General features: G+C 43.3%; 1 protein-coding gene across 2 annotated transcripts in view; it reads right to left on the reverse strand.

The window, feature by feature from the left end:
- Nucleotides 1–22,848: 22,848 nt before the first annotated feature.
- DCC (DCC netrin 1 receptor) overlaps nucleotides 22,849–25,049 on the reverse strand; it is a 934,061-nt gene continuing 931,860 nt past the window's right edge. For both annotated transcript variants that reach the window (XM_081929563.1, XM_081929562.1), the window contains exon 29: nucleotides 22,849–23,186. In XM_081929563.1, coding sequence (XP_081785689.1) covers nucleotides 23,097–23,186 — 90 coding nt within the window. In that variant the 3' untranslated portion in view covers nucleotides 22,849–23,096. The remainder of the gene's footprint in view (nucleotides 23,187–25,049) is intronic.

Genomic DNA, 25,049 nt, shown 5'->3' on the forward strand with positions numbered 1-25,049 from the left:
CCCATCCCCCTCTCTTCTCTATGGGTGTTACGCTGAAATCCTTCCCCCCTGTTAGTCCCCTCTCCGGCATCGCTCGGGAGCCCTGCCTCCGTTTCTTGCTCTGATAGCAGTTCCCTGACAGGTGCCGTATCATGACAGAGCTTGGTTGTAGAGGCACTGTGTGGAAAAGTAAGATCAGCCTCTGCTGGCCACAACACAAGACTGTGCTACTGGTGTCATGTGTGCTCCTCAACTTCTTCAGAGGCTGACCTCTGACCATCTTCTACCTGCTGAAGAAAAGTACCTGTTGAAACATTTCTCAGTGAAGTCAGTGTCCTTGTTTGAAGATTCTATCCTCATTATTCTGCTCACATTTTTCTTTTACATTAATTTCTTCATTAACGGGGGCGAATTGAGCCAACGTCGTTCATAAGTTAATAACTTTCGTTAGCTCCTTCCACGCACCAAGTACACGAGAATCCTTTTGACTGAAGCCGACAGAGGTCCCCTTGTCTTCAATACGGCTAAATTGACTTAGAGCCACGTACACCGGCTTAGCTAGCTCATGGACTGGGATGACTCCAGCAGTTATAACCGGCAGAGCGGGGCATGTAAATAGCAGCATTTCCCCTGAAATGTACATATATAAAATTGATGAAAGATAATTTGGTGCTAATTTTTCATGCTCCAGTTGCCCTGCTCCTCCCCTCCAAAAATATGCCAGCTAAATGTTTAAGTCATTATTTTCTGAGCACATTAATAATGAAGACTTTTGCGGCATAGAGGGATATATGGCCAATTGAATGCTTGATGTTCTGTCCTTGAGCAACATTCAGATCTATAGCCATTTATCAGTCACGCAACAACCAAACAATTCCAGCACATCAGTCGTGTCCAAATCGGCAAGAGACTCATTTCTCTAGCAAGGAGAGATGCTTCAGGGAGCAAAGAAGTCCTGGTTATTATACCCCTCAATATTCCCACAAAAACGACCTTGAGAAGGATATAGATGGAGAGAACATGCAATCAATGTGTGCTAAACAGCAGAGACAGAGTTTTAAAATAAATATTTACAGGCTGCCTGATGTATAATACTAGTTCTGAAGTTGTGGCCCACCCTGATAGGCGTAAAAAATATATGAGGAAGAGATGTAGCTCCGTGGTGAAGCATCTACAGTGGTACCTTGGTTCTCAAACTAAATCCATTCTGGAAGTCTGTTCCAACACCCAAGCGTCCAAACCAAGCTGCGCTTTCCCATAGAAAGTAATGCAAAATGGATTAATCCATTCCAGACTTTTAAAATCAACCCCTAAAACAGCAATTTAAAATGGATGTTATTATCTAACGAGATCGTTGATCCATAAAATGAAAGCAATAAACCATGTACTGCAGTCGCACAATCAGTCAATCAGTAGCTGAACTGGGTTCCACACAATCACAAAAAGAAAACAAAAAAGCCACAAAAACGCAAAATAAATAGCAAAAACAGACAGACCTCAGTGTAACACTCAAAATGGAAGTGTGGCACTCAAAACGGAGCATGCCCGGCTTCCGACAAAAGTTTGCAAACCAGAACACTTACTTCCAGGTTCACAGTGTTTGGGTTCCAATTTGAGGTGTTTGAGAACCAAGGTACCACTGTATCTTACATGCAGAAGGTCCCAGGATCTATCCCTGGGTTCTCCAGGTAGGACTGGGAAAAATTCCCTGCCTGAAACTCTAATAAACTGCTTCCAATCAGTGTAGACAATACTGAGCTAGATGGAACAAGAGGTCTGACTCATTATAAGGCAACTTCCATGTTCCTAAGAAACAGAAGCAAGGATGCAGCTATGAAGACAAAGAGGTAACACTATAGAGTTAGTGATGGTGCTGTGGACCAGACCCTCCTCTAAACTGGGGAATTGCAGTTGTCATATCAGCCAGCTCTTGGGTCTGTGGATGCTGTTGCTGAATGCCAGGTCAGCTCTGAGTAAGACCTCCCTCATCCATAATCTGATTATAGGACCTACATTGGCTCCCAGTACGTTTCCGAGCACAATTCAAAGTGTTGTGTTGACCTTTAAAACCCTAAATGGCCTCAGTCCAGTATACCTGAAGGAGCATCTCCACCCCCATCGTTCTGCCTGGACACTGAGGTCCAGGACCGAGGACCTTCTGGCAGTTCCCTCACTGCGAGAAGCCAAGTTACAGGGAACCAGGCAGAGGGCCTTCTCGGTGGCGGGCATTCCACCGCCCTGTGGAAAACCCTCCCACCAGATGTCAAAGAGAACAACAACTACCAGACTTTTAGAAGACATCTGAAGGCAGCCCTGTTTAGGGAAGCTTTTAATGTTTAACAGACCACTGTATTTTAATATTCTGTTGGGAGCTGCCCTGAGTGGCTGGGCAAGCCCAGCCAGATGGGCAGGGTATAAATATATTATTATTATTATTATTATTATTAGTGGGGAAGTGATCTTGCCTGTATCACTAACACCTGGATGGGAAACCAGGAAAGGGTTGGTTTTAACTAGCTGTGACCACCTGGGTAGTTGGTGTGGCATTAGGGCTTCTTACAGTCTTGTTTGGAGGAGGTGGCAGAACCGAAGGTTCTGTGACTTGTTTGCAAGGCATTCTGAGAATAAAACTGCTTACATTCACCAGGCTCTTGTCTCAAGGGGTGTCCAGAGCAGTTTTCTAGTTCTGTTGCATTGGATGCTTTTCAGCTGATAAGGCTTAAGAGGGACAGGGGTGGCACTGTGGTCTAAACCACTGAGCCTCTGGGCTTGCCGATCGGAAGGTCGGTGGTTCAAATCCCCGCGATGGGGTGAGCTCCCATTGCTTGGTCCCTGCTCCTGCCGACCTAGCAGTTGGAAAGCACGTCAAAGTGCAAGTAGATACATAGGTACCACTCCGGCGGGAAGGTAAATGGCGTTTCTGAACGCTGCTCTGGTTTTGCCAGAAGCGGCTTAGTCATGCTGGTCACATGACCCGGAAAAACTTTCTATGGACAAACATCAGCTCCCTCAGCCTGTAAAACGAGATGAGTGCCACAACCTCAGAGTCATACGCGACTGGACTTAACTGTCAGGGTTCCTTTACCTTTTTAAGGCTCAAGGAGGTAGACAAGCTGTTAGGGTGACCACTTGAACTCTGGACCATCGCCCCTCTTGGCTGATAAAAACTAGCAGGGAGGTCAGCTGGCTGGACCAGGGAGGTGTTTAATGCCTCCCTGTGAGAGGGAGTGATCCTGGGCCTGAGGTCTGCCCCCCTCCACTGGATTAGGTAAAGGTAAAGGGACCCCTGACCATTAGGTCCAGTCATGGCGGACTCTGGGGTTGCGGCGCTCATCTCACTTTATTGGCCGAGGGAGCCAGCGTAGAGCTTCCGGGTCATGTGGCCAGCATGACTAAGCCGCTTCTGGCGAACCAGAGCAGCACACGGAAATGCCGTTTCCCTTCCCACTGGAGTGGAACCTATTTATCTACTTGCACTTTGACATGCTTTCGAACTGCTAGGTTGGCAGGAGCTGGGACCGAGCAACGGGAGCTCACCACATTGTGGGGATTTGAACCGCTGACTTTCTGATCGGCAAGCCCTAGGCTCTGTGGTTTAACCCACAGCGCCACCTGTGTCCCCTCTCCACTGAATTAGAGCATCATAAAAGGTTGAATGGAGGTCCAGGTAGGAATCAGTGGCGGACCATGCCAAAGAACCGGGGCCCTGGCAGTGCTGAAAGATGCTAGCCCTGTCTGACTCTTGGTGGTCTTGGCTCCCCTGATAGGATTTCCATGGGGTTCCAGTCTGTTGTGGTCAGAGACATATTGCACCTCAGATACATCCTGCTCATCATGATGATCAGCACTTTTATGTTAACAAACAAATAATAGTGCCATTATTTGTATCTTGTCTGTTTTTGGCGATGTTGACATTCCGCAAAGGGACAGAAGGAAATCCAGACTCACCCCTTGAGCATCTGGAGCCGAGAGCCTTCAAGGAGGCAGAAAATTTATGGATCAAAGGTAAGAATCTGGGCTATACCCTGCATCCGTTTAAATAATGCACAGTGCAAGAAATATTAAAGACAAAGGTCAGCCAAGTAGAGCATATCGCTTAAACTGTCAGCTTGACTTTCTAAAGCAAAAACACCTTGTAGCAATTCCCCCCTCCTCCTTACAAAGTCCCGGCTGATTTATTATGAGGCCTAATGTTATTTTGCTACCTAAGAAACTCAAAGGGGATTTAATTTATGAGGCCCGAAGGAGGACAGAATCTTTTTGTGCATGGAGTAAAATATTCCCACTTGCCTGATAATATACTGAACCATGATAAATTTATTAGAGCCCCGCCATTTTCAATTCAAAATGAAAACCTCAACAAATACCATACATCACAGGTTGGTTTACCCTACAGTCATATTTCTCTGTGCTTAAATGTAATATAATGGAATAGGCACCCATTAATCCCTACTGACAATCCCAAATAGAATTTTTCAAGGACTCCACAGCACAGATAGAGAAAGAAGAGGGACAGAACGTAACCCTCAGGTCTGCCATTTCGGTCATCATTCAAATATAATTAATTTTCACCTGTTGTCTATACCATGGGGGAAAGGAAGAGCCTTCGTAGAAGGAGGTGTATTCCTTCTTATCAACTTATTGAAGAACAAGATTCTGTAGCACAACACTGTTTCAATGTAATGAACTTCAACCCTTTCAGCTATTTTTATTAGTATCACTAGATACCAGACCATGTCATACCAGGTGACAGCGGAATGGTGAAGGAATTTGGTTCAGTTCACATTTAGAAGCAAACCTACCTAATTCATATCATGAAGTCATGATCCTGTGAGCAGGTACTGCTGGGTGGGGCCCCTCAAGCAGGTGGTAACAATTAGTCCCCAAAGTGGGAGCATGAGATGGGTCTGGCTTGTTGCCATCATTCCCCAACCCCTATCAATCTTCGAGTTAACCTGCCAGGGAAGGGAGACAACCCATCTATTTTAGAGTTTCTGTTTGATGTTCTGTAGCTGGTGCCAGAGAAGAAGCCAATAAGGCTTGGTCACCCATTCCATCCCTGCGTGTGACTGATTAGTAGGTTGGAGGGAGGACTCAGGAAAACGACCCCCTTCTTGACATGAAGGCAGCGGTGGAATCATTGGAATCATTTTGCAAAAGCGGCTACAATAATCAGTAACAGTTACAATACTGCCAGATTTTGTGGCTTGTGGAATTGGGTCAATAACATCTATTCCAATTTTAGTGAATGGTTCCCCAATGATCTCACTGGGTTGTAACGGAAAACGCTTATGATCTCCATCATGTCCCATTCATTGGCACGCATCACAAGACCTAACATCTGACTTAACATCTTGAAACACATCAGGCTAATAAAATTCTCTAGCGACCTTTTCTAATGTATGCTTAAACCCCAAAAGGCAGCTTCATGAGCCAGAAGTAAAACAGTCTTTCTGTATGTCTGGGTCACTACCAACCGTCTTCTTGGCTCACATTCTTGGGCAGATTTCTTTGGAAAGAATTGTTTATAAAGCAACCTTCCTCCCAGACGAGACTAACTCTTGGTTCAGTGCCAGTCCTAGGGATCCCATGCACTTCTACATACTTCTAAAGTTGGGTCCTTAAGCAGTTCTTTCTCAAAGTCCTTATCATGAAGGGGTGAAGGAGGGTATTCTCACCAGACTTTACCAAAGAAATTTCCGCTGACACAAACTTCATCAAACTGAGTTATATTTCCAGTGACAGGCTCCTCAACACATTGGCTAGACAATTCACTAAAGGTAACCTTTTAGGGTCAGGAGACAGCTCTTTTTGCTGGCGGCAGATTCAAAAAGGAGTTTTGGAGCTTCAGCACCTTGAGTATGAATGGGAAGTGGCTGTTTAGAAGGCTCCTTTCTAAAACGATATGTAAACTGAAACAGCAGCTTTGGAAAGTCATACTTCACACTACTCTGAATTTTACAATTCAGTTCTCGTGCCAAGTAGAGTGTACAATAATGCACACACTAGGGTAAAGTGTGCATGCAAGCTATGAGTGAAAACAACAGAGAAAATGCAGGAAATTGCTTTGCAAATGTTTGTATATTAAGCAAAAGTGCACACAAATGTGCATATTAGGAGAAATTTGCAATAGGATGCTGATGAATTTTCATGAGTATATTTACTTCCAAGTTCACAGGGATTGCACAGTATTTGTTGGAATCAAGCCTTGTCAGAGGATTGTGCCACTCTCCAGGCACCGGCTGATTTCCTTGTTGACCTCCCCGTCTGCGACTCCCGGCAGGAAACAGGCGAGGTCTCTTATCGGCGATCCTTCTCATACGTGAGAAGAACACACCACTCCTTCACTCTCCTCCCTGCTATCCCCAGGGAGGGGAAAGAGACAGACAGAAATGTATTTACATGCCTTTATTTCTGTCTTTTGCAGCAGTACAGAGAAACATGTCTGCACTCTCTTTACATCAACAGCAGAGCGATATAGCTCCTCCCATGTACTTCCAGTACAGGTCAGATGCCACACTGAGCTAACATCCGGTGCTCAGTACAGTGAATGGACTGCCCCCTTTTCCCATGGTAACAGTCACAAACATTAACATCCTGTTTCCAGCAATCTGCAGCTGCTGCTCACTGCTGCATTGCTCCTTTTTGGTAACAGTATTATCATGTGTGTGTGTATCTTAATTAAACTTCATTAAAAATATCTTGAAAGAAAAATACAATTGTTTCATTCTAAGACCTCACCGTATGCAAAGGATGTTTTGGATAAAAACATTTAAATGAAGCTGAGAGGTTTTTTTCAATGCACGGATGAATTCATTTTTCTGTTTGTTGATCTGCATTTATTGAACAGAGCATCTTTGAAGCAGCAAACAAACAACCCAATTTGTAATAAAGGCAGCCTAGAGGATCACAAGCCCACTACTACTGCTAAAGCAGCTCTCTTTGCTGGAATCATAGAATTGTAGCATTGGAAGGGATGCCAAGGATCATCTGGTCCAACCCCTGCAATACACGAATATGCAGCTGTCCCATACAGGGAGCGAACCTGCAACCTTGGCATTATTAGCACCACACTCTAACTAATTGAGCTGCCCAATTTCAGGCTGGTTCTGGGATGGGTAAAGTTGGAACATACTGATGAACACATGTGACAAGTCTTGGCCATCCCACTCCCTCCAGGAAGAAGCCAAATGAGTATGGTTGACACTTTATTACCAGCCTTGCTAACAAGTGAAGCTTTCCCAGACAATAGGAATCCATGGCCCTGATAGATCGCAGCAAAGGCTCATCTATGGTTAAATCCTTTTTTATTTCAAAAAAGTATAAACTCTGAGGATCAGAGCTTACAGGGTTAACAGCTCAATGTGTCCTGCTCTGGGGAGGAGCTGGTTTCCTTGTTCTGTCTGACTTTCGATTTTGTCTGGGACGGAGGATGTTTTTCATACCGGACACTGGCTGATTTATTACTGCTGTAAATAAACGCAAACAACAGACTGAGTGACATTGCCAGACAAGAGGACATAGCCCAGGTAAAACCAGGGATGTTCCTAGGGGACCAGATTTATCGGACCATACCAGCCTCCTACCTTGCAGAAATCCACTATGTGGAATACCGCAGACTTCTTACAGCGGCTAGATTAAATGTCCTTGACTCTGCGATATTGTGGGGAAGGTACAGGGGAGTACCATATGCCCAGAGAACCTGTCATTGTGCCATGGGTGTGGCTGAGTCCACCGAACACATTCTCTTGACTTGCCCTTCTTATGCAGAGCTTAGACAAAATTTTATAGACCCACTCCTATGTCAATTTAGCTTCCTACCCGAAGAAAATCAGGTTTTATACTTGCTGAATAATGTCACTAGAGCTATACCTTTCTCGGTGGCCAAATTTCTTTTTTTAGCTTTTAAGCGTCGCAAGACTATAATTGACTGTATTGATATGGGGCTATCTGTTTAGCCCATTTTAGGGTTGGCTAAGCTCTAAAATCTTCCTGGATGTTTTAACTGTGTTTTGACAAATGTATTTTTTTTTCTGACTGACGGTCGAATAAAAGGTTGATGACAACAGCAAACAGCAATTCAGAATCCAAATATTGAGATTACTCTGAATCTCCTGACTTTCCCCACTCCATTCCATGGGTCCTAATGATAATATTTACAACTGCATATCAGTATTTATCAAAAAAACAACAACAAAAAACAATCCTTATAATTTATCCATACTTTTTGTTACTTTGGGACGCGGGTGGCGCTGTGGGTAAAAGCCTCAGCGCCTAGGGCTTGCCGATCGAAAGGTCGGCGGTTCGAATCCCCGCGGCGGGGTGCGCTCCCGTTGCTCGGTCCCAGCGCCTGCCAACCTAGCAGTTCGAAAGCACCCTTGGGTGCAAGTAGATAAATAGGGACCGCTTTCTAGCGGGAAGGTAAACGGCGTTTCCGTGTGCAGCTCTGGCTCGCCAGAGCAGCGATGTCACGCTGGCCACGTGACCCGGAAGTGTCTCCGGACAGCGCTGGCTCCCGGCCTATAGAGTGAGATGAGCGCACAACCCCAGAGTCTGGCAAGACTGGCCCGTACGGGCAGGGGTACCTTTACCTTTTACCTTTGTTACTTTACAAGTGTGGTTAAAATCCTGCCAATGTTTTGACCTGCTTGGAATGGTCTCGTAACTACATTATAAACTTTCCCCCTTCTTTTTTTTTTTTAAAAAAAGTTCTTGCCATCTTGATTTCTGAGCTTTTAAGTTAACTTTGCCATTTTGGCATAGTCCATCATCTTGGTTTGCCATTCTTCTTTGGTCAGGGCTGACTCATCCTTCCATCTCTGGGCTAGTACAATCCGTACGGCTGTTCTCATACACATAAACAGTCTTTTCTGGTCCTTTGGAATGTTGGTACCTATAATTCCTAATAAAAAAGCTTCTGGGTTTTTTTAAACAAAGGTTATTTTCAACATTTTTTTTTCATTTCATTATATGTTATTTCCCAGAATTTTTAAACTACTTTACATGCCCACCACATATGATAAAAGGTACGTTCTTTTTCTTTACATTTCCAGCAGTTATTTGTACCTGTTCTGTACATTTTTGCTAATTTAACAGGAGTCAAATACCACCGGTATGTCATTTTCATATAGTTTTTTTCCAATGCACAATATGCCGTGAATTTCAAATCTGTTTTACATAGCCTCTCCCAATCTATTATTTGTATATTATGTCCCAAGTCCTTTGCCCAGTGTATCAATCACTGATCTGACCTGTTCGTCTTTTGTATGCCCTTTGGTCACCAGAGCTGCCAGCTTGCGAGGGCGATGGGAAGACCAACGTCATGCGTGTGGTGCAACACACGATGCAGCATCCCAGCATCTCATGTATGACATCAGGATGTCATGAGGAGCTGGTGGAGTAACTGAACACAGTGGCCATGTGGCTTCAGTGGTGGGGTTGAGGTTGCCGGCCTTTGTGTCACATTTGCAGACATTTTTGTAATACAGAGTTGGTCTGCCGACAGGCCTGGTACCTGAAGCCACTTGCTCTACACCTGATGTTATATATATGATGTCAGGTGTTGGGCTAGTAGAAATCTGGCTCTGTTGAAAGTGCATTTGCTGGCACCCCTCTGCAAAGCACCCATGAGATAGCTGGTTGTCAGGTCAAGAAGCCTCTTTGCAGAGCACTTTGCCAGGCACATGTGGACAAAAAGGTCACCTGACATCACTGACCCACCAAGTTTGACAGGTAGGTGGTGCCACCCACTGGTCAGGTGATTGGCTGGTGGGTGGCCCCCATCCACCTGTCAAACATGGCCTGGAAGGGACGGGGGGACATTTTTTTAAAAAACCTTTATTATACATCAATTTATATCAAACTTGGACATTACATATAATACAAACAATACACATTACACACTTTACAACATAAACACACCTTAGACATTAATTTCCATTTATTCTCATTGTACTATTTTACATTTTGTTAATCTGTACACAGTTCATTATTATTAACTTTCCTGTTTCTTATCCAGAATGTTCTTTTATATACTGTCTTTGTATTTCAAGATTCATTCTAAGTCTGCCAGTTTACCGTTATCGCAATAGTTTTTAAGATAGCCTTTAAAAATTATCCAATCTTTATTAACTTTCTGTACTGAATTTCCTCTTAATCTCCCTGTCATCCTTGCGAGTTGTAAATATTCTATCATTTTTGCTTGCCAGTTTTTGTGGGGGTGTTATCACTTTTCCAGTTCTTTGCTCTTAAAATCCTAGCCTCTGTGGTTGTGTACATGAAAAGAGGTCTAAGATGTCTCTTGATTTCCATGGACATAATTCCTAATAGGAAGGCCTCCATTTTTGTGTGTAAATGAGAGTTTGAGTATCTTTTTAAGTTCATTATATAGACTGTCCCAAAAGTCTATTATTCTCTTACACTCCCACCACATGTGCATAAATGTAGCTACCCCATTTTTACACCTCCAGCAAACCTCTGAACTGTTCTTAAACATCTTGGCCAGTTTGGCCAGGGTTAGGTACCACCTTTATAACATCTCCATCACATTTTCCCTAAGATTGTAACGTGCAGTGAATCTGATGTCCTCTTTCCACTGCCTTTCTCATTCATTCATGTATATATTGTGTCCAATATCTTGGGCCCAACGTATCATGACATCTTTCACCTCCTCCTCTTTTAGGGGGGAGATAACATTTTGGCTTGCCACAGTGGTGGCTGCTGCTCATTGGAACTGGTGGGGCATGAGAAGGCACAGAGAGCAACAGCAAGTGGAACCAGAGGACAGGTAGAGTCCACCCTCCTCCCTGCCCAGTTCTGCAAAGGCAACACCAAGACTAAGGGGCAGGGGGAAGTCTATAGGCAGTGCCACTTTCTGGAGTAATTGTAAGTAAGAAACCATGTAGGGGGGGGACTGTAGTTGGTGAGGTCCTGCCACATTCACTGTAATAGACCATCCTCCTGTGGCCCATAGAGCAGATCCAATTTCCCCACCCCTGCTCCTTAAGAATCCCAAGCAAATCTGGAGTTAAAGGATAGGTGAGAGGAGCAGCATTCTCCCACTCCAGCCGACTCTTTCAGCTATCGCAAAGCGTTGCCTCATCAGAAGAAATCCGCATTGTGTGTGGGAGAAAGGACTACTGGATTTGCATCCAACACCTTGGGTTATTATTGCTTTCTCTTTTCCAGCGAGGCTTCTAAAAGCATCTTTTGACGAATTAAAAGGAAAGGAAAACCAAACGCCAGAAACCTGCCAGAGATGGAAAGAAAAGCCATCAAGTTTGCAGCTGTCAGAACCAAAGCAGTTTCCTCTTAAGGCGCCCATGGTGAGTGGCTGCCTTTCCCCCCCCAAAGCTTCTCTGCTTCAAAAGTACTGTGAGAAGGTTGAGTTAAAAGCACCACCTTGACAGAAAAGAATAGGAAGGGAGGCAAGATGGTATTAGATGTTTGACAGTGCAGTTCACCAAGAGGCATGCAGCCACTAGGATAGCCTCCTGCCAGGTGAATCACTGTTGCTTACTGGGAGGGAAGAGGTGGCAGGGAAGTCAGGGAGGTGTAAATATGCTGGCATGAGCACTAGATTGACTCAGCTGGTGCTTTTGCACCATGCTGACTCACCTGCCTCCTCTTCATCCTGGTAAACAACAGCAAGCCACCTGCCATGAAGCTGGCAAGCCACATCTGATGACAGCATTCAGTGCAAAGGTTGGGAACCTCTGGAAAGGGGAATCACAGCCATTGCCCTGACCCTGCCCACACCTTGAAGGTGACCCCTGAAAGGCTAGTCATGAAGAAATGAGGCCCCTGGCCTGCAAAACATCCCCCAACCCTGATTTAATGTGTCCTCTGAGTCGTGGTAGTAAAGCAGCATTTCAGGCAGCAGGAAGATGTGTGGCAGGACCCCTGGCCTGAATGCAGGAATAGGTGCAAATAAACAAATCAAGTCTGTACAGCAGGATGTCACGGGACTGAGCTTGTTGTGCTTCTGGATTGAGAATGCATATCCCAATTCACCCAAACATCTCTTTCACACCTGATGCATGAGGCCGACAGAGGTAAATTTTGTATCAAAACTTTTATTTATTAAACAAAAAAATGCACCATTGGAATAACATTTCTATAAAAAATGAATATGAGACTGTTCTACAGTACATTACAAAACCCCCCTTTTTTCCTCATGTAGTAGTATACAAGATTGTGTGTAGAAACAGTCATTTATTTCCAAACCCTAAGCAAGTTCCCTTCCTCGTAGAACAAGATTTACACTTAAATATTGCAGTCACTAATCTAATTTGGTTAACAATGCTAGAGTCCAACAATTGAAAGAAAACTTTTGTAGGCTCAAAATGCCCAATTTTTTAGGCTTTTTGTAACAACAAGATTCTTTTTCTCCCCCTAAGGCTAGTTAAAACTGTGGTGTAAGTCACTCCTGTTTGATAAATGCCTCCAGACACAGGTTAATGAGTTGTATGGATTCTTTCTTGAAGACTGGGCAGTGGCAGAACCTAATAACTGTGAATTAGCCAGAGGATGAAACCTTGTAAGCCATGCTTTAGGATACAATCCTTAAAAGGAGAAGAATAAAGAAATCTCCTCTGCATACCGACACACCTTTTCAATAAGAACTGAGAAGGAACAATGCTTAGTATGTTACATCCACATTTATTTTTTTTACACTGATGAAAGGTTTTTGGTTTGTTGTTGTTGTTGTTGTTTTTACAGATGAGGGCTCCCATCTGTTGGGAAGTTCTCCAGCACAAGACAGGCCCCAATGGAAATGAGCAAAAGCTGCCACTTAGCTCCCATTTCTTTCAGGAGGAGAACTTCCCAGCAGATCACGTCCAATGTTTCTGAATATCCAGCCCTTGCAAATCACTGAATACAGTGCACACCAAATACAATGTATGTGCTTAAGGCAGATAATTGGTTGCAACCGATATAAACAGGAAACTCAAAAGCAAACTGCAGAATTCTCCGATATAGTCAGGAGCTCTGGAAAGCAAGTCAAAAACAAATCCCCAAATTGGGCAGCTGTGAAACCAAATGCTGAGATCAGGAGGCTAAAATCTGCCACTGGAATCGATTTTGCACATTGAGAGAAACTATGCAGCTTTCTATTGGTCTGCATTTTAACAAAATGTGTAGAACTGCAGATTTCCTGAACCTTTGAGGACTGATATACACATTGCATTTTACAGGGGAACACCAATCTTTTTTTCTTTTCTTTTTTAATGTAAACTTACAAATAGAATGTATGAAGGAGACAAACACATGTATCATAGAAGCATGTACTTGTAGAGAGCCAGGTTGGCTGAGCCAAACGTACTCTTGGTCACCAACTCTGGCTTCCTGCCACAAATGGGAAGGCTCTGAATCAGTTTGCGTTGAGAGTCTCTAGCTAGAAACTGGGAAACAAGGTGTGGTAGGGTAGGGTCATGAGACTATAAGAGAAATAGAGAGAAGGGAACTCAAGGCTATACAGCCTTTACTGTCACTGGACTGCAGTTCCCATTATCCCTGACCACTGGCCATGCTAACTGGGGCTGATGGGAGTTAGAGTCGAAGAGCATCCGGATGGGCACCAATTTGGCGATGCTTGCTATAGAGAAATAACTGAAGTCCAGTTATTTCAAGGCATACCTTTCTCTGGATTGTGTCCTATGTTTCCAGCCCTCATGAAGAAGAGGGTCACATCAGCATATTAAAACATCGCTTCCCGTGTGCGTTTATGTCAATGTATACTTAAGCACTCAAGAGAGCCAGTGTGACATGCTGCTCACGGGGAACCCCCAAATGAGGACTAATTTGACCTGCAAGGCCACACACACACGCCCTAACATGCCACCTGTCATCCAATTGACATCATATGGTGTGGGACAGGTGAAAACCACGGCTATTAAGGAACAACAACTGAGGGTCTTGGAGGGTTGATTTGAGAGCACACCTTGCATTTGGTTCCATTTAAATTTGGTGCTGAAGGCAAGTGTGCTGGGGGTCAGATCCACCTGACTCATATGATGTCAGGTGATGAACAGACAGGTTTTCCCACCCACCTGTGGAAGGTGAACAAATTTCAGAAATTTCTACATAGAAAACTAGCCTGGTAGGAGAATGGCAACTGTGTGAGGAGGTGGTTCTGTGTGGAATGTTTCTGCATGCCTCACCTGCACTTCAAAGAAACATAGCTCAATGAAGTTGACTACCCCATTGAGAATCTGACTTGGGTTACAGAAACAAAAACCACCTCCTGGCTCGGTCTTTTCACCCCAGGGAAATGAACACATAGCAACTGTTTGCGCATTACGATGAATAAATATCATCCAGCTTTCTAAGTACTCCTGGTTCCCAAGGCTGCTCCTTGAGCTAATTTAATTAAGTGGCCACCTTTTGCAATCTCATCCTAGACGTAAGAAGAATGCCATCCTTACTGTAGAACTTTTTCCTTTTTTAAAAAAGCACTTTGAAATCTCATTTATTTCATCCAAAGTATTATGTACTTGCATACGCCTCTCCCATTGCAATACATGGAAATTAAAAGGGATCTAGGTCCCAGTGGCATATTTTGCCATACTGATTACCTGAAATCCAAGCTTCCTTTTAGATGCCTAGGAAGATCTGCCTGGAGAAGACTGCGCCAAAGACTGAGGCTGAGATAAGGGGAGTGCAACGTACAGCAAGATGAGATACACCACAGCTTTAACACCCTGCTCTAGGTCTCCAACCAGATGTCCCTTTTCTCCCCACCCACCCCGATCATAAATTATCCCAAAGAAACCACTCTAAATAATAAATTAAATATTACTTATAAAAAATTGTACCCTTCTTCCCTCCCTCCCCTCCCCGTCCCAAACATGATGACAATTCACAAAGGTAAGAATTGCCAGGTCTATTTTACAATAATAAAAACAGCATTGTTCCTTCTACCTACCAGCATCGTTCCCTCACTCTTCGTCAAAAGACATTTACAGCATAGCAGTGAGATATCACTGGCCTGGGTGACTTCATAGCATGTTATTTTTACCATGTTGTTATTACTGGTCTCAAGGAGAAAACCAAAGGAGGAGGAGGGGGGATGATTGAACATTTGCAAAATGTCTGCTAACATAGCTAACAAGGAAGATTCATAACCTCAGATTATTATTATCATTTTTTTGAATCAGAGAAGGCATAGAATTGGCTAATAGGGGTGAGCAAAGAGTAATTATGAAGATTAGTCTTTTCTAATCACATCTTAAAAGACACAAGTTAGAATGGGAGGTGGAATTTGCAAAGATATGACAAAACACTGATAATTTAAAATGCACATGGGAAGTCACTGCAATAGTTCTCCAGACTGGTGTAAACTAATTTGTCATCTCTCTTTCAAGCACCAGATACTCATTCATACAGGGCTTGCTCCCTTCTCTAGTCATGAACTAGAATTCAAGTAGCATCCACAGCAATTCCCATATACAATAAAGCACGGAAAACTGTGGCTTTACCAATATACAGCCTCAGCAGGGTATTTTTAAAGAGAATTCAGAACAGTGCTCTCTTTTCTTCGTTGATTCAGCGTTATCACTATGCTTATGGTCAGAAATATCCCTCCACTCCTTGCTTTCCATAATTTTAGGGGGAATGGATTTGGGCAATCAGATCTGAGGACTTGCAGTTAAGATGGCACATTAATAAAAACCAATGATATCAAATGGAAAGTTTAAATGGGAATGCATTTATTGGAGCACAGTGTGCAATATGGCAGGCACCACTCTGCTGAGCAATATCCATGCCACAGTGAGTAGGTGTTGCTGTTATAGATGTGAATGGCGTAGACAAACTGGAGAGGAAATAGGCAAGGTCAAGATGAACAAGATGCTGAGTGCTCTGTAACCCTAAAAACATGGGACCTTGTGAGGAGCCAACAACTGCCAGTACTTCCCTTTCTGTTCTGTCAGGGACTGGAATACACATTGGAGCCAATGAATTATGGCCACTACTTGGAATGAGCTGATCATAGGAGGAGGAATTTGTTTGGTGGGACCTGGGAGTAGAGGGAACGAGAAGGTTAGAAAGATTTAAGCTCAGGGTTTATGAGATGGGGTTGTTTCTAAATCTCACCTATTCTGAACTTCAGCACCACGGTCATTTATGCTGCATTAGACTCATAATGCTAGTGCAGTAATTTAGTGCATTCCTGTTTATTAGTGTGATGGGAGAATAATCTGAATAGTAACAAAGTAACATCCCTCAGTGTAAAGATACTCTGGATGGGAACTGAATGTACAATTACATCCTTTGCATTTGTTTTCTATGATCAGGATTGACAAGATGCTTACCCATGGCTGGTATTCTTTGAATGGTGATCTGTAAATGATTAATTTGAATCTGCACCTAGAATCACAAAAGCATAGAACTGTAGAGCTGGAAGGGTCATCTAATCCAGTCCCCTGCAATGCAGGAATATTGACAAAAGTGTCCATGGCAGATGGCCATCCAACCTCTGCTTAAAAACCTCCAAGGAAGGAGAGTCCACCACCTCCCTAGGGAGACTGTTCCACTGTCAAACAGCTCTTACTGTCAGAAAGCTCTTCCTGATGTTTACTCAGAATCTCCTTTCTTGTAACTTGAAGCCATTGGTTCAAGTCCTACCCTCCAGAGCAGGAGAAAACAAGCTTGCTCCATCTTCCATGTGAAATCCCTTGAGATATTTGAGGATGCCTATCATATCAACTCTCAGTCTCCTCTTTTCCAACTCCCTCAACTGTTTCTTTATCATCTTGGTCACCCTCCTGTGCACACATTCCAGCTTGTGCAGAGCATTTTTGGAACTTTCTTAATCCCTGTTTAGATGTGGGCCGTGTGACTGCAGAAACGCCCACGTGAATAAAACCCATTAGAGGTTAATAATAACTGCCTTTTGTCATGAACTTTGTGCAGTCTCACAATTGGGAAATTTTAAAGTGAATTCTGGTGATGTCCGTATAAGGTTCTTGCAGATTGTTCTACGAAATGCAGCATTTTGCATAGAGCACAGTGCTTGATTAATATTAAAGTTGAAAAGGCCAAGCATGGAAAGGAACACCCCAGAGGAAAGCTGACAATGTAGCCTCTGGTACTTTGACTCTTAAGAGTAGAGGAAAGGATGGCTTCACCATTAAGTAACCAGGAGTAATAGAATAATGGAAACAAACCAACCCAATGGAACAACTTCTGGGAAGCAATGCAATTACCACACTTATTGTATCCACAGATGTATGAAAATGGAAAGTCAGGAAATCTGGGGTATGTAAAGTCTATCTTTCTTAAGCTCCAAATAAAAAGCAGTGATGCTAATATCCTGGCACAAGTGGAATGGACATGCCAACTCATGGAGAATGGTAAGCATCAGGTTAAAGTAGGAATGCTGGTTTAGTATGGAGGACCAACAGCTCAATTGCTCTATGTGCAGCGTAGATTGAGCTCTAAATTCGATCTTAAAGCAAAGAAGGCATAAATCACAGGGCATCACAGCTTCAGGGATCATCCATGAGTTGCATCAGAACTAGGGAGAGGCTTCAGATTGAAAGAGGAATTCTGGCAGGCAAGTACATGGGAGCCAACCCCTTCCAGAGCAAAATCAAGAGAAGACACGGGAATGATGTTCATAAATTGCTGACATATGAACTCATCTTTCCCAGTATCTTCAGAAAGATATTCTAATAGTGGGTTCATATGCATTCAATAATACATTTCAAAAGTCAGGTCTAGTATGAATCCATTCGCCACATCTTGAAGTTTCCTTTTAGGATGCAAAGAAGGAAAGTGTGGCACTATAGAGAGATGTGTAAAATAATTTCTGGACAGTTAAAGAAGGTTTGTGAGCCAAGGTTGTGGCCACCATGAGATTATGAAAATACAGTTTTGCGAAGTACTTGTGGATAGAGAGAATATATACCTAAGAAGCCCCATCCAATGGGACCAAAATCTCAGAGAACTCCAATACCTGGTTACCTTGAACCAGAGAATTCAGCACTTGGTATTGTCTGAAGTTGCCTCTTGGGGAGATGCATATACACAACTATGAAGGTCATAGAAATAATGAGGGGTGATGAATCTAAGTACCTATAGCCCTTGGTACCAGATGCAGACACAATTAGGATGTAACAGCTATTATCATAGACACTGTCCTGATGGGAAAAGGCACATCTGTGAAGCATATGCAAAATGGACCCAATTCATCAAATTATTTGTCCATATTGATGCAGACAAAAACATCAAGGGTGAAATGAAGAGGTTTCTGTACAGTGCTTTGCTATAGATTGATAACGACGATAGGCTTGGTAGGGAAGATCAACAGGTTCTTGAAAGAAGAGAAAAACACTTATGTCTGCCAAACTCTCAGTGCCATGGGCAGTTCGATGGGCAGGACTCAATACTGGAAGGATTTGTCCCTGGCAGCAAAGTGAAAGAATCAATGGTACTGAAGTTACAGACAGACCCAATCAACTATCTTTCTTCAGGACAGTGAAGTAATAAAAGTAGAAACCATATTGATGTCTATGTATGGGAACAGATTCAATAGGTCCTTTGTTTACAACAGGGTTCTCCTTCCAAATCAATACTAGACAAGGACAGATACTGTAGAAGTGAAGTTCTGTGGAATAACCTAATCTCACAATGGCAAACACCCAACTGTCCAAATCCATCTTTGAATGTAAACTAGAGAATGAAATGGATGTCTTAGCATGGAAAAATTGATGACTATATGTAGAAATTGTCTAAATCTCAGGAAGTTCACCCTTTGGCTTCTGATACTTCCTTTTGGAAGAGTATCTTTTCTTAGCTGGGAGATGTCTCAGGGGCTTTGGGGATAAGCAACTGTAGTGTCGTTTGTGCTAACAGAATGAGGTGGCACCTCTCAGATATATAACTAGAAATATTCAAGAGCACCATCAGATTGTGCACTAAATAAACCATCCGATTTTAAGCACACCCATCCAACTGCTTTGAAACCAGTGGGATAGAAAGCTTGTCCTTTGAGGGGGGATACCAATATTGTAGAAGCCTGTTGAGAACTGGTATCATTGCTCAGCAAGGAAGTTGTTTGAGCAGATGTGCTAGTAGGGTTGCCATATGTCCTCTCTCCACCCCAGGATACGTCCTCTTTTTCATGGGTATGTAAAATGAGAGTTGTCACAGCGATCCATCGGTAAAAGTCGAAGTCAGTAAATGTGTCCTCTTTGTTGCTCTTCAAAATATGGCAATCCTATCTCTGTAAATGAGTTCCCTCATTGGGTCTATTCCCACATCAGGGCACCAAATAAAAATAAATCCAAGTGAATGATTTCTTCATGCTGTGTTTGGTGTCAACGTTGTACTCTCCACCAGCATAGATCAGCCCTCTGAAATAGGAACTCCTCACCAGCCTAAGCTTGTTGCATTGTTAAAAACGTGCCTTTGCTGTTCCACAGATACACAAGTTGCTGAATAAGGAAGAGTAATTCATGGGAAGCAGAATTCACAACATCTAAGACAAATCACATCTCTCCTCCCCTGCAATGGCAACAAGTGAGAGAAGGGGAAGAAGGAAATGTGGGGTTTCATAAGGAAATTTACGGGGGACGGCGGACACTGTAGTGATCCTGATTCCATGGAAGTCAGACATTAACTGACTGGGAGGGGATCTGTTGCATCTTCAGGACATAGATGAACACATCCTGCTTAACCTTGGGTAGGTGCACTTGCCCTCTGACTAGTGTTCAAGAAAGTTCTGAAGATACAAGTGTAGAACCCATTAGAGGCCTTCACAACGAAGAACGAAGTGCATTCTCATTTTCACATTCTTGCAGAACTATCTTTTCAGCTGATAGTGTTTTAAATGCAGAGTCAGATTTGCTTTTAGGAATTTAGCAGTAGGCCTTATCAGTCTGCTAAAAATTCATAGATGTTTCCCTCTTCTTTCTTTTTGTTCTCTCCCAGTTGGAGAAGCAATCTTGTCATTCCTGCTTTTGTTGAAACAAGACATTGAGTTCCACAGCATCAATGCAACTGGATGCAGCTGGATGCCATCCCAAATTGGTCAGAACATTAAAAACTCAACCTCCCATACTAAATTAGACTGCCTAGTCATTAGGAAATGTTGCATTAGCATTCCAGGCTAAATTGAATAAGAAGCATTATTTTGGGAGAACACTTTCACAAAGAAACTAGCACTTCTAATGAAGCATTTGAATTCTCTCTTCTCCTACCCACCATAAGGTTGTGTGTGTGTGTGTGTGTGTACGTTTTCCGAATTATTACTTCTGATACTGTGCCATTTTATTCCAAATATTTTATTCAGGACTTCACATATAATTACCTTCCTAATAAAAAGAGCTATTAGGATGTAAAGATCCTCTCTCCCTTCCATGCTCTTTTAAAATTATGACCTACTCAAGCTTGAAATCAAAGGCAGTGCTGAATGCAATAACTCAGCCGAAACCTTCTCATTGGGCTTTTGCAGCCTCATAACTGATAAATATGCAAATTTAGCTCCCTTTTGGTGATTTGCCTGCGAAAACAGGGATTAACTCTGAATGAATGCGGAAAGTTCAGCACTGGGAAGTATGCACACAACATTTTGTTCATGTTACCACTTATGGATGTCAATAAACACTGCAACAAAAAGCCAGAATACTGGAATGGGAGTGGTAGGTAACACTTAGAAGGCATCGTTTAGGTTCATAGCCAGTATCCTGCTATACATGGTGCAGACCATTCGCTGGCTGCTGCCAATATGGAAACTGTTGTAGAAGGACTTCCCTTTTTAAAAAACTTTCTGGCACCTTGTTTGTAAACATTTGCACTGGGGGGTGTTACCCCCAGTAGTGCTGGCAAAATGTCATACCTTGTGACACAACATCCTATTTACCATCCTGTTCTAGGAATTTCTTCGCCAGCACACAGATCTAGCCACTGGTTCTTCAACTCATTGTCTGCACCTAGGACTTGCTTGATGTCGACAAAGCTCAGCGTTTCCCATACGTTAGATGTTTTCTTCTTGGATAGTTGTGTTGCGGAGTTATGAAACCAAGCAGTCTTTGGGGGCGTCAGGATAAAGCAGAGAGAGGGCTAGAGTGAGCATCCTTTCCCACTGTGGTGCTGCTAAAAAGGTGGCTCAGGGTGGCACAAAACCTGCATAGCTTTAGACGTGCCTCAATTCCTAGCCTAGGAGCAGAACAACTGCATATCAGAGCTCATTTCAGATGTATATAGAGGTTGACAGCATGGCTCTGTTGCCAATTAACTTCCCCCCTCTACTCATATCTTATGTTTAGGCATACGTTTAACTATGGGGAGATTTGCAAATACTTGCTATGTGGGCGATTTCTCTCCATAAATGGCTCCACCGCTTGTGCAAGTTGAGTGCTTAAAATAATATTTCTTGGCTTTAATTTTTTTTTTTTAAAAAAGAGTGTTATTGTTATTTTTCTTTATGTTTTGTGCTGTTGAGAATACTTCCAACCCTTTGGTGCTATGCGATGATGCTTTTGCGTCGAAACGATGAAAAGTAAGAGGATCTACATATTTTATATGATATCACAGTGGCCTACAATGTGCATCACAATGCACCTGGAAGATCTACACACACAAAAACTCTCCTAGAACCCTCTTTAGCAAGTTAAAAAAAATTGTTGGGCCTGCTACACATATTATCCTGGTGGTGTAATTTTGGCGGGGAACCTGACGCACATGGGTGCTTCCTCACAGTTGAATACGCTAATTTCAACAACACTGGAATTAAATCATTATGAATAAAACTATCACAAAGCACAAGAAGGCTCCCTTCCCAAAACGCCAAGCCACATGAGCGATGGGTATGCGAAACATGGGTAAATTTTGCTAGCGGTATCAAAAACTCTTTTGGCTTCCTTAGAAATTCCTACAGTGCTTCTGCCTGAGGAGAAAAATCTAGTTTTGCTTCTCATTTCATATTATGAACAATCCAGGGACAGAGAGCAATGGATAAGCTCCCCTCCAGCTCATCTCATTATTTATTTCTCGCTTACTCAGAGTCCTCTTAGAGTAGGGATGGGGAAGCCTGTAAGTTCTCCATATCTTGCTAGACTCCAGCTCTGATCAGCCCCAACTAGCATGGCCAATGGTCAGTGCTGCTGGGAGTTGTAGCTCAGCAACACATGTAGTTCAACAGGTTCCTCACTTGGACTTAGCAAAAACTAAGGGTGTTTATTTTTGCAAAAGTTTGTAGAATTGGTAATGAGCATCTGGGGAGCTTCCTGTCTGTGTTCTCTACTACCCTTCCCATAAGGAGGCCAGCGGTGAGAAGGGCTGGTAGGGAGCATAAGCAGTCATAAAGGTCCTTCTTTAAGACCTAGGCACTCCAACCTGGATGCTCATGTGGAGAATTGGTTAATGCTGGGAAAGTGAGAGATATTAGAAACTTGTTTGCACAGGTTCTCTAGCAACAATCAGTTTTGGGAAAGGAGAAGGGCTGGAGGAAGTGATGGCTTGCTACCAGCAGGGAATGTTGCCAGCAAGATGAGTCCATTACATGCTCGGTGGAACTGCAGGCTTGGCTTGGAATGGGCTTCAGTGGGAACGGGAATGACTTGTAAAGTGTCTTTACAAGTTTCCAAATTATAAATTTTGGCAGCAGAATCACTTCTGACAATCTGTGGATGGGCACTCACTCTACCACCCACCAAGAAATGCCAGGACAAAATTGGGGGCTTCCCTCATGAGGAGAGAGAAACTGGGGACAAAATTGGTGGCTTCCCTCATGAGGAGAGAGGCCAGCCTAGGTCAGGTTACCAGCCACATGATAATGTGTGAAGCAGACCTTAAGTAAGATCCCACCCTGCACACACTGCGAAGATCAGCAGAACAAAATAGGCCAACAGGAGGCACTGGGGCTGGGTCATGGAGACATCTTGTTTCTTGTTTCTCAGGGCTGCTCTTTCATCACTGCTTCAGACTGTTGCTTGACCAATAGGAATGCACGATGCCATTTCAAGACTGTGAGATCTCTCCATAGAACGGGGTTTGATGGCGCATCGGTTGGCTTTATGGCAGACGCGGGTGTTTGGTGGTGTTGTGTGTGTGAAACGCTGGTATGCTGCAATGTTCCCGGGTTACTCCATTCTTCTGTTCATCCAAAGCTTTCAGAAGGCCGAGCCTGTGATGGCATTAAGCTGCTTCATTAGCCCCTCCAAACTAGCCATCTGTTCACTAAGATCATCCTGTTCATATACCTGCAGAGAAAGCAAGCAGCTAGTTAATGCTGTTTCTTTAAGCTTGTGTCCGAATCTATCAAAGATAATCAGCATGGATAACAATTACAACCAGTCACTGCAGAAACATGGAAAACTGCATTTATGATTGGGAAAAAATAGAAAGGGACAGTTCCACCCATCCCTACTCTGGATCCAACCCTGACCTTCTCCTGTCTTGCCAGTTTTAAAAGCAGTCTTTCGGCGGATATTTTCAGCATGACTATCCTGATTCAGTATCAGTACATCACGCATGTAAAATGGAAGAGGTTGAAGGGAATGTCCTATAAAAGAAATCTTTATTTATATGTGTTTGAAAGGGAATGGCATTATTTGAAAGTAAGTTGGGAGGAAACTCAAGGGTTAATAAAAGGTCATTGTCTTTAGCATGCCCATAGAGGTTGAGTGGGACTGAGAGCCTGAACTTTGCTCCCTATAGGCTCCTCTTCCATTATCTCCTCTAAGTGCTCCCACTTCTGCAGAGACTTCCCTTGGGAAATAATTTGTCCAGCCATTACGAAAAATAAGATATTTAGAGCTGAAATGTTCCACACTCGACAGCTCCTTATACCAGTCATTTCAACCAAAGTGGTCGTTTTCATTTCTTCACTCCCTTCCCAATTGCATGGCACCAGGCTGCCTTATCTCCTGTACACAGAGCGGCCGTCAAGGCTTGGAAACCATTCAGAGGCAAAAAAAAAGCTGTGCAATAATCCAAGAGCTGCCCTGGGATGGCATTGTGCAGCGATGGCTTTTGCCCACCAGTTAGGCTGCCTATTGTGTTTCCGCTCACTTCAATTACCATTTGTTTCAGTTGCTGCTGCTACTTGCAGGGGATGGCCTCTAAATCATGGTGCTTGAATTGCACTAGTGGAGCAAAAGCCCTGGACAGGATCCAGACAGGGAAATAGAACCGCAAAACACCAGAAAGAAAGAAAAAATCTCTGGAAAGATTCTTCCTTTTAGGGTGAGGATAATAAGGGGGGCAGATTTAAAATCCTTCTACACTGGCTCCCAGTATGTTCCCAAGCACAATTTAAAGTGTTGGTGCTGATCTTTAAAGCCCTAAATAACATTGGCCCTATATACCTGAAGGAGTCTCTCCACCCCCATCGTTCAGCTCTGAGGGTCTTTTGGTGGTTCCCCCACTGCGAGAAGTGAAGTTACATGGAACCAGGCAGAGGGCCTTCTTGGTAGTGGCGCCCGCCCTGTGGAGCACCCTCCCATCAGATGTCAATCAATAACTATCTCACTTTTAGAAGACATCTGAAGGCAGCCCTGTTTAGGGAAGTTTTTAATGTTTGATGTTTTATTGTATTTTTAATATGCTGTTGGGAGCCACCCAGAGTAACTGGGGCGACCCAGTTAGATGTGCGGAATATGAATATTGTTGTTGTTGTTGTTGTTGTTGTTGTTATTTTCTGCTTGTGGAAGTGGCTGAACACACTTCCATGTGGCAGAGCTGTACTTTCAGGGCAAAGGTTGAAACTATATAGATTACTGTATCAGGGTTCCCCATTTTGTGGAAGCTGGTAGCTGCCAAGTATGTAGGGTACAGTCAGAGCCATCTATATGGCAAGTGCATTTCAAATGATGCAGCCCCCATCTGGACCGAGTCTGTTCTAGATTGCAAATGGGGAGAGCACAGGAGTCTATGCTCTTCCATTCAAAATAATAATGATAAAATCATTGCACACAGAAAACTAGCAGGCCAGCTAAGCTAAGAACTTGCTCCCCGGTGTGTGACACAGGTAATTTTTGACTCTAGACTTAACGGGCTTACAGAGGGCCAACTCTTTAGATGGCAACAGGCATTTCTTATTTCAAAATGTGAACCAGCCCTGC

The sequence above is a fragment of the Podarcis melisellensis genome (genome assembly GCF_964234715.1).
Source record: "Podarcis melisellensis genome assembly, chromosome: 11".
Classification (NCBI taxonomy): domain Eukaryota; kingdom Metazoa; phylum Chordata; class Lepidosauria; order Squamata; family Lacertidae; genus Podarcis; species Podarcis melisellensis.